Genomic DNA, 14,553 nt, shown 5'->3' on the forward strand with positions numbered 1-14,553 from the left:
GAGCCCCCAGGGTGATGGATTGGGGGGAAGAAGGGTGGGAAGAACTGGCCCATGCTCTGACTGCCATCTTGGAGAGTTATGACCCTTCCTGTAGTTAGGGATTAGAAGGACATATGGTTCCTTAGTTTGAAGTATTCATTGCTCTAGGGACAGCCAACATTTCTAGTATAAAATCTGCCTATAGGGACATTCCCATACAGACGACGTTTTTGGTGCAATTATTGAATGCTTAATATGAAACTTCCTGACTAACATGAATGGAAAAACACATCTGTTTTATGTGTTGTTACATTGGGCATAATGCCCACACCTAAAATTTCCAGTCAGTGATGGAACATTGAAAAGGATCTTATTATAATAACTTTTTTATTTCCCCTTTGCCAAGTATCCTTCCAGTTCTCCCATATCTTCCACCTGAAAGCTGGATGGAAGAGGAAATACTGTAAGAGTTAGAAAAGGCCTTAATGTGGCCAAAGATGTGAGCTTGTTTATAATGCAGATAGACCACTGGAGAAGCATTTCTCGGCACAGATTGGGGAGGGGGTTAGGTCAATAATTCATTTTTTAGTCTTTCTTTGCTGTACTTTCTTTTGGTTGAGTTTTTGTCCTGTCTTGAAAGACCAGGAAAGCAATGTTATCTTGCCTCCTAATTTGGTTGTTGTTTAGTTATTTCTTACTCTTCATGACCCCATTTTGGAGTTTTCTTGGCAAAGATTTTAGATTGTTTAACCGTTTCTTTTTCCAGCTCATTGTACAGATGAAGAAACTGAAGCAAATAGAGTTAAGTGCTTTACCCAGGGTCACATAGCTAGTAGGTATCTGAGACCAGATCTGAACTCAGGAAGATGAATTTTCCTGACTTAAATATGGTGCCGTGGCCCACCCAGGCTTTGCAGCAACCTTTGCCATAAACTGATTATTTGGAATAGCAAAAATTGTATTCCTCCTTGGTTAGCCAATGTGCATGAAATAAGTACCTCCTGCATCCCTGTATTCTACTGTGTGATAAGTACTCATAGTTGCCGTGGTGTTTGTCATTAGTTTTTTATTGATAGTTTGGCCCCCGTCATAATTGTAAAATCCAAAATCAGAAACTAGAAGGGACCTTAAAAGACACCTAATCCAACTCTTATTTTACTTTCCTTACAGTTAAGGAAACTGAGGTTTAGAGAGATTGAATGACTTATATAAGATCACATAGATTGTAAACAAGGATTTGAATTTGGGTCTTGGAAGTCCAGTACAGTGCTTTCCCATTGTACAATTCATTGGACGATATAGTGAGATGGGGAGAGCACTGAATTTAAAATCAGGAGGAGCTCTGTTTAAATCCTATAATTTTCTGTGTAACCCTGAGCAAATCACAAATTAGCTCCAATTTCTTTATCCACAGAATGGGGGTGATGGTACCATCCATCTCCCAGGGTTATTGTAAGGATCAAATGAAATTAATATACATAAAGGGATTTTGCACACCTTAAGGCACCCAAGAAATATTAGCCATTATTATCTCCATAGAGCTACGTTCATGGCAGAGATCCTAGGGAACAGGACCAACAGGTTGTTGTAGATACAGAGACAGTCTCAAAGTCAGGAAGACCTGGATTCAAATCCTGCCTCTGACAGTCTGACCCACCCTGGACCATTGCAGAATTGCTGTTGAACTGCATTGTCCCCAAAATTGAGGGGTAAGCAATCAGAAGGAATTTCAAGGACAATCTAGTCCAATTGCCTCCCTTTACAGATAGCAGGAGGAACTTCCTCACTCAGATTCTCTCTATTAACAGATGAACACACACATCTGGACCAAAAGAAAAGGAAGAGAAATATCTCATAATCATCTTAGAAAACAGTCCTCCATCTTAGGGAGACAACAGTGAGGTGCTTAATTTGGGATCCATAAACTTGTTTTTCTTTTTTTTTAATAGTATTTTTATTTTTTAAATAAAATTTTGAGTTCCAATTTTTTTTCCTTCCCTCTCTTCCATCTCCTCTCCTTAAGTAAGCAATTTGATAAAGGTTATATAAAGCATATTTCCAAATGAGTCATGTTGTAAAAAAAGAAATTAATCTTGTTTTTTTTTTCTTTGCCAAAAGGTAGGTTTACTTAGGAGGAAAGGTTTAGACAAAATAAGAGGTAAAATAGGCACTAGGAGTGGCAAACATGAAATAGAGTAAGGAGAGCAGTAGGTACCAAGGAAAAGAATTTGGAAGAATCCATTAAAGGAATATGCCTTGAGGTGAGAGTACTGCCCTTGATTGGCAGATTTGATCCATAGAGGACTTTAGCAGACTAAACAGAATTGGTTATATAGTAAGGAGAAAGATGCCATTAAAGGAAGGAGAGAAAGAGAACACTTCATTAGTTTTTCTTTAAAAAAAAAAATTGATAACTATATTCCAATGTAATCAGTTTCCTTGATAATTTTATGTATTGTATTTTATACATTTTAAAACATTATGCTAAGAAGGGATCCCTAATATTCACCAGACTCAATCTAAGCCAGAAACAAAGTTAAGAATCTTTGCTATAAAGAAAAAAGTGGTGATTTGCTGCTAATTTCCTCATAAGGTTTTTTTTAAATATTCTTTTGTCTTCTAAATCAATGATATCAAATTTAAATCTCTCCTAAATCATACATAAGGATCAGGCCAGATATTGACTTAGAAAACCAGATATTAACATTTTGTTGAGTCGTGTCTGACTCTTCATGATCCTATTTGAATTATCTTGGAATGGAACGTCCTTTTCTTCTCCAGTTCATTTTACAAATGAGAAAACTGAGGCAAGCAAGATTAAGTGACTTGCCCAGGCTCACAGTTAGTAAGTGAGGTCTTCCTGACTCCAGGCTCCATGCTCTATCCAGTGTGTCATATAGCTGCCCCACATATTATCACTATTGATATTCTCTTGTATATTTATTTAATTTGTTAAATATTTTCAAATTGCACTTTAATATGGTCTTGGCCACACACATTTCTATTCTACATACCTCATGGACTCTTTGCTTCTTTCTAGATTAAAAATTTGGCTGAGGATGGGGCTTTCCTTTTGATCCCCTAAAGCCAGAGGACTGAGAAAACTCCAAGGCTCTCCTCATTCAGTGAACCTCTAGTCTAATCAACAAGCATTTATCATTATTTTTAAAGCCTCCACCCTCGCTGCATCTTGGAAAAGTTTTCAAAGTGTTATTACTTTCTAGGAATTATGGAGAATCTCCAACTCTCTCCCAATCCCCCAGACACTTTTAAGTGTCCTTAAAGCACCCACTTCCCAGTCTAAAGTCAAGCAGGATCTCAAGATTAGGGATGGGATCAGTGATCTCATTAGTATAAGAAGCTAGAAGAAGGCAGAAACTTTGAATTGTTGGGGATTGGACTAAACCACTGAGAGATTACACAGGTTTATACAGCCAGTGTCTGTCAGAGGCAGGACAGGAATCCGCCTTTTCCTGAGGTTATTCAAGAAGAAGAGGAAGGATGAAATACTGGAAGCAAGTTTTACATTTAAAATGAAAATCGTATACATTGGGATTGTAGAGCAGAAATAGTTGACTTGCCAGATGCCATTTATTTTTCAAAATTGATTCCTGCCCTTAGATATTGGATTAAATGACTTTAAATGTTCAGAAAGAATTTGGCAGAGTCAGAACCCCAAAAGACCTTGAATGGCTGGAAAATGTATTTAAATGATTGATAAATTATTTAAATGTTACACAGGTTCAAAAAATCACCTACACAATTAGAAGATGAGAAAGTCATGATAGTTGTTCATGTGTCAGTCAGTGAAGAAACATTTATTGAGTGACTACTATGTTCCAGGCTCTAAGCTAAGCACTAGCAACACATAAAAAGACAAAAAATAATCCCGAATCTCTGGGAGTTTATAATCTCATAGGGAAAAAAAAAAAAAGGAAGAGGAAGACTTTGAGCAAATGGTGATTCCACTATGGCTCAAGACTGTGATATAGAAGCCAAATAACCTAATGGAGAGTTGAGTTAATTTAGGAGAAGCTGGGACTGTGGAGGTAACAGCTCAAATGACACTAGGAGTTTTGTTTTCAGTTTGGAGTGTTATATTTTTGAAGGGTCTTACCTAATCTGAAGGCATTTAGAGAAAGATAGCCAGGATGGTGAAGAACCTAGCAATTACATAGTATAAGGATCAGAATAATAAACTTAACAAATATAAAAATTAATAATAAAAATAACAGCTAGTATTGACATAGCATCTACTGTGCATCAGGAACTGTGCTAAGCACTTTACAAATACCTAATTTTTATCTTCACAACATCCCCAAAGTATAGGTACAATTGTGACTCCATTTTACAGTTGAGGAAACTGAGGGAAACAGAAGGTAAGAGATTTGCCCAGAGTTATGAAGCTAGTGAGTGACAGAGATACTTCCAAGGCTCCCAAGGAGGAAATGAGGGTAGAGCTACAAAGAATTTGCAAATTTAGGTCTGATCTAAAGGAAAAAGTCCCTGACTATTAGAACTAGGCTACATGTACACGTTGGATGTTCCCCACACTGGAGGTTCCCAGGCAAAAGCTTAGTGATGCTCTGTCAAGGGTGTTGCTCAGATATGACAAGGTACATAAATAGCATGGAGTCAGGAAGAAACAAATTCAAATCCTGCTTCAGATACTTTCTGGCTGAATGACCTTGGGTAAGCCACTTAACTCCTGTCTACCTCAATTTCCCCATCTGTAAAATAGGAGTAATCATAGCACTTCCTTCCCAGGGCTGCTATGAGGATAAAATGAGATTTTTTTAAAGGCTTTGCAAATCTCAAAGTACTATATAAATCCTAGATGATATTGTTTATTATTGTTCAGGTAGAAGTTCAACCAAATGGCCTCTTGAGTGTGTAATTTTCTCTTTTAAGACACAGAATCTGAGATTGTGGGTTATGACTGTTTTTCATTGAAAATGTCAGCCTCCTCCCTTGTTGTTCCCGCATTTCACCCCAATGTAGCCCTGGTATTTTGTTAAGTTCACCAGTATGTCAGGGACTGAAAATACGACATTGGTTCTCATTTGCTAGAATGCTCATTGGTCCTCTTTTGCTGGAAAATATGAATTGATCTGTTTTAATAATATCATTAGAGGAGGCATAGGAGAAATCATTGCAATGAAAAGGTCTCCTGAATGAAAATCAGGAGATCCAGTTTCCCTCTCTGCTCTGGGACAATGGACAAATTATTGAGCCTCTCTGAATTGTATTTCCTTTATCTGTAAGACAGTGGAGCTGGATTCCAAGATTTGTGACATCTTTGTCTGCACCGACACCCCAGGAGTCTAAGCAACTTTTTAAAAAACTGAATTGTCAGAGGAATAAGAATATATCTCTTCTGAACTGTTCAGTTCTGCAAACATATATTGTATCTAGGATATACTGCAACATATTTAATATATATAGGACAGCTTGCCATCTAGGGGAGGGGGTGGAGAGAGGGAGGGGAAAAGTCAGAACAGAAGCAAGTGCAAGGGATAATGTTGTAAAAAAATTACCCTGGCATGGATTCTGTCAATAAAAAGTTATTATTAAAAAAAAAAGAATATAGCTCTTCTTTCCTTATTCAAGTGGACTAAACAAGAAGATTGGTTTGTGGTTCATTTTCTTTTCTCCTTCACTTCAAGACCCTCAGTCATCTTCCCCTCTGACTCTCTGTCCGCCAGCCAGGCACTCGGCACCCCCATTCCAGAGACTTTCTAAATCCTTGATGCTTTCTTATTGGACAAATCCCAAAGGGTATGAGAAAAGGCAATAAAAGTTACTAGGAGACCAGTATTAAGTTGTTAATCACATAATTTATTAAGTCTACAGGCTTTAAAGATGATATGTTTATATGGCCTAAAGCCACAGTTCATTTTCATTAATCCCCCAGCCCCAAAGTCTGCCCAGATAAGTTGTCTCTCTATCAGCCTTCTTGGAAACAGGGAAGATGGTCATTAAATTCCCTGGTGGAAAAAAAATCAGGGATGATCCCTCTATCTTTAATTATACTGGCCTGGGCATGGAGCCTCTGGTATTCTTGCTCAATATTCTCTCCCTTCCCTTCCTCACATTTTTATGGCAATAAATGGTTTCTAAGATTATACTGCCAGCCCTGACCTCTCACCTGGCCTTCTGTCCCAGATGGAACTATTTTCCATTTAGAGTTCCTACCTCATCATACCCATTCTCTATTTATTTGAATTGAGCTCCCTCCATCTCAATTATTTCTACGAATAAAATATACAGAGATGGGAAAATGGCACATGCCCTATCCCCATGTAACTTACAGAAGAGTAGAGGGAGAATCTGACCAGCATCCAAATAACGATGACACAGAATGTTAATACTTAGAAGGGGAAGATGGAGTGTGGGGGGAAATGATCTCTTTTATTTAGCTGAGCAATCAGGACTTCTTTGCCCCCGAAGAAGAGGATGATAAAAACCACCACAACAATAATCGCATTTTTATAGTGCCCTAGGTTTACGATGTGTTATCTCGGTTGATCCTCAGAACAATCCTATGAGGTAGATGCTGTTACTATCCCTATTGTCCAGTTAATATATGTCTGAGATAGGATTTGAACTTCCTGACTCCCAAGTCTAATGTTCTTTTTACTGTGTCATCCAGTTGCCAGCAGACAAAAGAGTTTATTCTGGGCATGTACAAGTACACAACTGTGAGAGATGGTAAAAACAAGATCAGCCTTGATGAATAGTCTAGTTTGGCTAAAAGACCATCTAGTTTCTCAGGAGCATGAGGAAACTGGATAAAATAAGGCGGGAAAGACAGACTAGAATTAGAATATGAAGGATCCTGAATGTCAGGTTAAAGAATTTGCATTTAATCCTATATTATATCCAACTTTCCTCCTTCCATACCGTTCCAAGTCATACCTCAATTTCCCCATCTGTAAAATACTCATTTCATAATTTATACTCGTTTCATAATTTCTACACAAAATAAATATGTATGAAGGAGCCAGTTTGTGAAGATGAGGTTCTCCAAGATGTTGCTATTATGGATGACACTGCTAATTTTATCAAGCTCATGCAAGACATGGCAAAGCTCCCTACATGAATGTCATAATCCTTCAAAATTTTTTCTAACTATCTACACAGAAGAAGCCAAGTGGATGAAAGCTGTGAACTAGTATTATGTTCTAGTTTCTCTGCTAATCTTCTTTCCCATGCTAGGATATAAGCCCCCAAAAGGTGAAAATTTAAAATTTCTCTTCTATTTTTCCTAATTATATAATAACTCTATATTTATATAATAATTCCCTAACATGTGTCTGGGAAAGCAGGAGGCAGATCATAACTTGTTTTTGGTTTATTTTCTCAACTGTCAAATTTTCTCCTGTAAGACTGAAATAGCTCAGCTTCCATTTTCTTTTTCTTTTACAGATATTGTCAACTGCGACTTGAAGTCCACCCTTCGAGTACTTTACAATTTGTTTACCAAATACCGAAATGTGGAATGAAGAAAGAAAGAACCTGGTTTGGGGGGATGTCCCAGTGATTCACTTCACACCTCTCCTCATGGTTCGCCCACACCTGCCTCCCTGAGCTGAGGCAGCTGACCAGGCGAGGGACCCCTAATTGCAATGAACTCTACTCTTACCACACTGAACACTAGCTGGGATTATTTACTGTAACTCAGAGAAACTGTGTAATTAAATTTTTGGAAGGAAATGGTTAGATACTTACGGAAGACTGGCTTAGATTCCAAAAGAATATCTAGCTTTTAAAATATACCCCAGCCTTTTCAAAAGAATTTAACTATGACTTTTATTCCCCCTTTCTCCCACCCATTTCAGCACTGGGACTCTTTAGGAAGTAGAGGTTTTGAAAGACTAAAATAAAATGCAGTTAATGATGGATGGGTGGTGGGCTCTCCTTTCAGACCAGGGCTTCTTAAACTCTTTCCACTCTCGAGATCTGTTTACCTGAGAAATTTTTACGTGACCCGGAATATAGATATATATAAAATAAGCATACAAATCAAACAGTTACTGATAATGAATCATAATTTCACAACACCCACATTTAGTTACACGCCAAAATGTGTGTACTCTGAATGGTATCACAATCCAGAGTTTAAGAGGTGTTGCTCTAGACAACATTTATTTGGTATTTATTTGTTTTTAAGAGAGAAAGGCAGCATTCTATAGCATATAAAGAGCTAGCCTTGGAGTCAAGGAGAAACAGATTCAAGTCCAACCTTTATCACATTCCAGCTGCATGTTGAGCTACCTGAAGGATCATTTAATCTCTGAGTACTCTCAAGCAAGTTTCAAGGCCTCTGAGTTACAAATGAATGCCAAATTGCAGTAGTGGAAGGAATTTCTATGCCAGCAATCCCATACATTAAAGATATCACAGATCCAAGCCAAGGGGGAAAAAATCTATTCGGATATATATTTTTTTCCAAACTTCCTTTCCTTCTTCCCAAGTCATTTCAGAAAGATGAAGTGTTTGTTAGGTTAGTGGAAACAAATTCCATCATATGTACAGGATACTTTGGGACTGAGGGGTCCCCACTGAAATGGAAGATTTTAAATTTAAACCAAATCATATGTGATCAGAATCATGCCTCAGATAACTTTTTAGAAACTGAAATGACTCAATTCCTTTAGATTGATAATAATAATGTGAGACGTGGGTTTAAATGTAACTTTTGGGTAAATTCTGGAGATCATTTTTCTTCTTTGTAACTTGTATTGGAAAAGCCCTATATTTTTCTTCCAACTAAATACCCAATTCACCATAGTTGGAAAAACACACAGGAGCTATGTAATAGAGACTATCCCTGCAGTTCCCAGAAAGCAGGACCCTTTAGCAAGGATCCTTGAACTTTTAAACAAACAAACAAAAAAATCCTTCTCACCTACTTCTTAAATGATCATTAAGGCCATTACTGGCCAAGGACATCCAGCAGCAATACCTGCGACTTCAGGTGAGGAGAAGGGAAGTTATTTAGACCAAAGCTTAGGAGTTTTCTTGATCTGAATTGTTCTGGTGCCTTGGGATGACATGTAGCCCGAGTCTAGGGAAGCTGATACCTTTGTTGTATAGGGAGAGCAATAGTACCTGTGTGTTTGGAAGAGGGGAGGGGAAGGCTACATATCTTAAATACAGGAGAAAATATGTAATAGAAAAATGCTCAATGTATATAACCATCCTGCTGTGGTGCTTATGGAGTTTTTAAATGAACTAAATACAGGTAGATAAATAGCTTATGTGTCATTTATATTGTCTTTGCCTTAGAGATGCTAGAAATATCACAGAGAATCAGAGAAATGGCCTATTGCCCTCTCCCTCCTACCAAGAGGTCTATGGCTGCCCTGTTCTTGCTTTAGGCCCATTACACAAGTCTGTCTGTCTTATTAGCTTCCAAAGGGTCCATTGGGTTATAAATCCATACTAAACAAAAAGGGACTTGGCCTGATCATGCTTAAGACTTTGGAGATGAACTTGCTGGTCTTCCTCACCACATGGTTTTTTAAAAAGCAGTAATTCAGAATGATGTGTTTCAGATGCATTATGTGATGTGGGGGACCAGTTTATTGCTAAAGAATTATTTTCTAGTTAAAGTTGTAAACTCTCCAAGATGCAAAGGGTACAAGGTCCCTTGAGGGCATTTATCTAAGAAAGGCAATTCTGCGAATAATTTGTGACATTATGTTTTTAAAATTATGTTCATGCTCAATATTTTATGGTTTCTGCTTGCTTTCTTCCTTTTGGTTCCTGGTAGTAAATTCAGATAAATAATTGTTTTCTCTGAGTAATACTGAAAATGCTTTTTAAAAAAATAAGAGGACTGTATTCATTTTTAAATGCTTTGCTAGGAGAATTTTTCCTCACCTTAAAAAAAAAAAAAGAAAGAAAGAAAGAAAAGAAAGAAATTATATCCAAGCAGCAATTGATAAATATTCTTACTTAGATTGATTGATTGTTCTTTTTGCATGTATTCTATAAGTAGGGGATGGAATGATTGGTAAACTCTTGGACTCAATTGCTCCCTTTCCTTAATCACTAAATGGGTTCCTATTGAAGACCTTAGCTTAAAAAGACCAAAGTCCACCATTGCATCCAGGGCCATCTCCAGTTGTCCTGATCTATACCTTGTCACAGGACCCAGATGGCTCTAGAGGGGAAAATGAAGCAGGTGCTCTTGCACAGCTCTTCCTCACTTAAATCCAATCCAGTTGCATGTCCCAGCATCACCTCCTAATGCCCTGGTCCTCTTGGAGAAATAAGGACAAATCACAACAAACTTTTCAAATAATAATAAGTGAAAGTTACCCCAGGCTTTACTTACATTGTCTCATTTATTCTTCACATAAACCCTATTTATGTTATCCCCTTTTACAGAAGAGAAAACTAAGTTCACAGAGTTAAAAAATTCTCATAGAAAGGACTCAAAGGTCATCAGTTTCAAGTCTTAACTAAAGCATTATTCTTTGCCCAACAAGTCTTCATCAAGGCCATTTCTACTTGAAGACCTCTGGAAGAGGGAACTCAACACTTTCCAAAGCACTTATGTTATTATTGATTACTCACAAAATTTCAGAACTGCAAGGGAGCTCCTTAAAAATAATGTAACCCAATTTCCTTATTCTATGGTGCAAAGAGCACTGACTTAGAGAGGGAAAGGAACTCGAGACCATCCAGTCCAATTTCTTCATCTTCCAGATAAGGAAACAGACTTCTCCTAAAGTCACCCAGCAAGTACATATTAGAGTTTGGACTCAGACCTGGAGCTTCTCATTCACAAGTTCAATGATCTTTCAACAACACTAAGAAATCCCTCCTTGTATTAACTAAATTTTGCCTCCCTAGGACTTCCACCCATAATTCAACCCTATTGGAACCATTCCTTACAATAGTGTCACCGTCTTGCCCATAGAATCAGTCTCCAATATTGTGCTTCTAGCTCAATGGTTCTCAAAGTATGGTCTAGAGAATCCTGGGGATCTCTGAAATCCTTTCAAAGGGTCTTCAAATTCAAAAATAGTTTTTATTTCCAATATGGTAAATGTCTATAAATATAATCCAGATAAACAAAAACTCTTTGGAGAGATCCTCAATAATTTTTAATAGGATAAAGATACTGAAAACAAAAGTTTGAGAACCACTGTTCTAGCTCCTCCAAGACCAATGTTCTTTCCATGACAATATTGATACCTCTAAAGGGAGCTACTCAGGAACTGGGTTCTAGCAAGAAATCACATGGTCCAATCCATCTCTAGATATTTGGGGGGGGGGATGGTGAAGAGGAGAGGGCAGGAAGGACTGACAGCTGAATTACCCTAATCTACTAATGATGGACAAAGGCTAGTAGAAACTACCACTCCCCCCCCTCAAAAAGTAAAACCTAAAGTCTGAGCCTCAAAAGCTAAGCCCAATTTCCAATACTGATTTAATATATTTTGTTTATCTTTGGGGAAAACTTTACTGGGGTTCTGACTCACATTTCTTAAGGAATGACTTAAATTGCTAAAGACAAAAAAGATGGACAATTAAAACAAATCTAGAATGTCCATCTTACAAAAACAAATAACCAGCAAAGAGGCAGAACAGCCTCGTAAGGATGGACTCACAGGAATTATTTTTAAAGGAAAAGCTGTAATTTGAAATGAATATCTAAATCTAAATACTCAAATACAGTCTCTACGTTCCGGGGATGTTAACTAGGCTGATTACCTTTCATGGATTTTGACTGATTCTGAACTCCCTAACTTAATACTATCTCTATTCCCATATTCACATTTGATAGGAAGCTCACCAAGGAGCTCCATGGTTCTTTCTCTGATGTAGAAAATAATAGAGTTTAGAGTTTATACTTGGTTAAGACCCTAATGTTAGCTTTAGTGTCTTCCTGTCAGGGTAGGCAAACAGCTGTGAGCATGGGGCCATAGTAGGAAGAGGAAAGGGGAGGGAAGAAAAAAGAAGGGAATACATATTTCTATAGCATGTTCTGTGTTAAGTGCTTTTTTTTTTTTCGCAAATACTATCTCATTTAAACCTCACAACAACCCTGCCATGTAGGTGCTATTATTGTCTTTATTTTTAGTTGAGCAAACTGAGGTTAACAGGCTAAGTGACTTACCCATGCTTACGCAGCCAGTGTCTAAGGCTGGATTTGAACTCAATTATTCCTGACTCGAGATCCTATATTCCATAGAGCACTGGATGTAGGAAAGTTAGGAAATTTAGATCTTAAGCCAGTGGTCCTCCAAGTGTAGTCCAAAGAATTGTTGGGGTCTCTGAAACCCTTCCAGAGGGTCTACAAATTCAAGTTTATTTTTTATTTCTAATATAGTAAATAGCTATAAATATAACCCATGTGAACAAAAACTCTGAACAGATCCTCGATAGTTTTTTTAACAATATGAAGATACTGAGAACAAAGGTTTGAGAACCACTGTCTTAAGCCCATCTCTGGCACTGATGCTTTGTGAAGACTTGGACAAGTCATTGTCATCCAGAGACCAAAGTCTCAAGGGAGTAATAATAGGATGAGATGAGGGCTCGAGTCTCCATTCTGTGAATCCATGACAACATTAACGGGAATGTTAGCATATATGGGAAAGAGAAATCACAAAGGAAATAACTGCCTTCCCACTGGAGATTGCTCTGCATCCCTAAGGCCAATCTTAGTATTTGGCTGTCTAGAAACCATACCCATTTTCTACAAGGTCAAAGAGAAGGTCATGGAGAAAACATGGTTAAAGCTTCCCCCCAAGCAGCTGCTGCCTAGAGGCCTGAAAATCTGAATTCAAATCTTATTATCAGAATGACTTACATTCAATCCTATTTCCTCAGTTCCCTCATCTATAAAATTAGCTGGACAAGAAAATGTCGAATCACCCCAGTTTGCCAAGAAAACCCCAAATGGAATCCCGAAGGGTTGGATACAAGTGAAATTACTTAACAACAACAAATCTTCCCATTATTCTCTGGAGGGGGTGTGGGATGAAGGCAGACTCTGATTTCCTCACCTGGAAGGAGGTAGTTCATGTCTGTAAGCTGAGGCACGTCCCCAAGCTATAATGAAGATTTATGCCGGAGAGGTGGAAGCAAGAAGCAGCTACTCAAGCTCTAACAAAAAATCTTTAAATGCATATTGGAGCCTTGGTTACAGAGCAGAGCAAAGTGGATGGCTGAGCTGGGAGCCAATGACCACGGCCAGTGTAGACAAACAATGTGACTGATCCCAGATCACTTTTTTCTCTTGTAGGGCTTTTGGCCTGAACAACAGAGATAAGTGCTTTGGCCTTCCTTCCCACTTGGGTTTACCAGTGTGTACACAGCCACTGACATTTTAAAAGGTTGTAGGAAATTCTGAGAAGCTCTGCTGATTAAGGCACATGATGTTTTATCAGCAAAGCAGACTTTCCATCCTCTTTATTGATTCCTGGGGTTTCCACATCTCCAAATCAGATTTGTTAGCCCGGGGCCACATTCCAAGACACATAAATGTCACCAACATAACAGCTTTAACGAGAGTTGTATTCAGTCATGGGAGAGAATTGTAGGAATATTCCATCTCAGACACTTTTACTCTGTAGGGAAAACGACCTCCTTTGAGTTTGGGGGACCATCCTGTCTTTAGCCCTATCTTTCTGTGAATGTACTTAATCCTTCTGTCCCAAATCAGTCAATCCATACAAATAATAATTTATTTTGTACCTCTATGTATCAGATTTTGGTGAGAAAAAGACAATGGTGAAATCATCCCTGTCCTCAAGTAGCTCATATTCTATCAGGGAAGACAGCAAGGACAAATATAAATATATGCAAAATACATACATAATTCCTCAAAGAATGAGAGAGAGAACAGATTGGGAAAAGCTCGTGTAGAAAATGGTTCCCGAGCGCCATTTTCTCTGAAGGAAACTAAAGGATTATAGGAACTGGAAGCGAGGAGAGAGTGTGTTCCTGAAATGGTACAAAAATGGAAAATGGGTGTCGGTCATGTATGAGATATAAAAAGACCAGTTTGGCTGGAATAGTGCTTATAATTTCTTCTTACAAGAATTTAAATCACTGCCCAGAGGACTATCAAACCCTTTGATCCAGCAGTGTCTCTATTGGGCTTATATCCCAAAGAGATCTTAAAGGAGGGGAAGAGACCCACAAGTGCAAAAATGTTTGTGGCAGCCCTGTTTGTACTGGAAAGAAACTGGAAACTGAGTGAATGCCCATCAGTTGGAGAATGGCTGGATAAATTCTGTTATATGAATGTTATGGAATATTATTGTTCTATAAGAAATGATGATTTTAGAAAAGCCTGGAAAGACTTATAGACATTTAGGACTATTAAGGTTAGAAAAGAGTGGCTAAGAAGAGCCATAGTGCACAGAGCACCTGGCCCTGGAGTCAGGAAGGCTCATCTTCCTGAGTTCAAATCCAACCTCAGACACTTGCTATCTGTGTGACTCTAAGCAAGTCCTTTCACCCTTTTTACCTCAGTTTGCTCATCTGTAAATATGGAGAAGAAAATGGTTAAGTCCTCCAGGATCTCTGCCATGAAACCCCAAATGG

At 38.1% G+C, this 14,553-nt stretch overlaps 1 protein-coding gene across 2 annotated transcripts in view; it reads left to right on the forward strand.

Annotated features, from left to right (window-relative positions):
- Positions 1 to 9,951, forward strand: part of PARVA (parvin alpha) — a 165,152-nt gene extending 155,201 nt beyond the window's left edge. For both annotated transcript variants that reach the window (XM_051965424.1, XM_051965425.1), the window contains exon 14: positions 7,408 to 9,951. In XM_051965424.1, the coding sequence (XP_051821384.1) occupies positions 7,408 to 7,484 (77 nt within the window). In that variant the 3' untranslated portion in view covers positions 7,485 to 9,951. The remainder of the gene's footprint in view (positions 1 to 7,407) is intronic.
- Positions 9,952 to 14,553: the final 4,602 nt, after the last annotated feature.

This window comes from Antechinus flavipes, chromosome 6 (genome assembly GCF_016432865.1).
Source record: "Antechinus flavipes isolate AdamAnt ecotype Samford, QLD, Australia chromosome 6, AdamAnt_v2, whole genome shotgun sequence".
NCBI classification, from domain to species: Eukaryota; Metazoa; Chordata; class Mammalia; order Dasyuromorphia; family Dasyuridae; genus Antechinus; species Antechinus flavipes.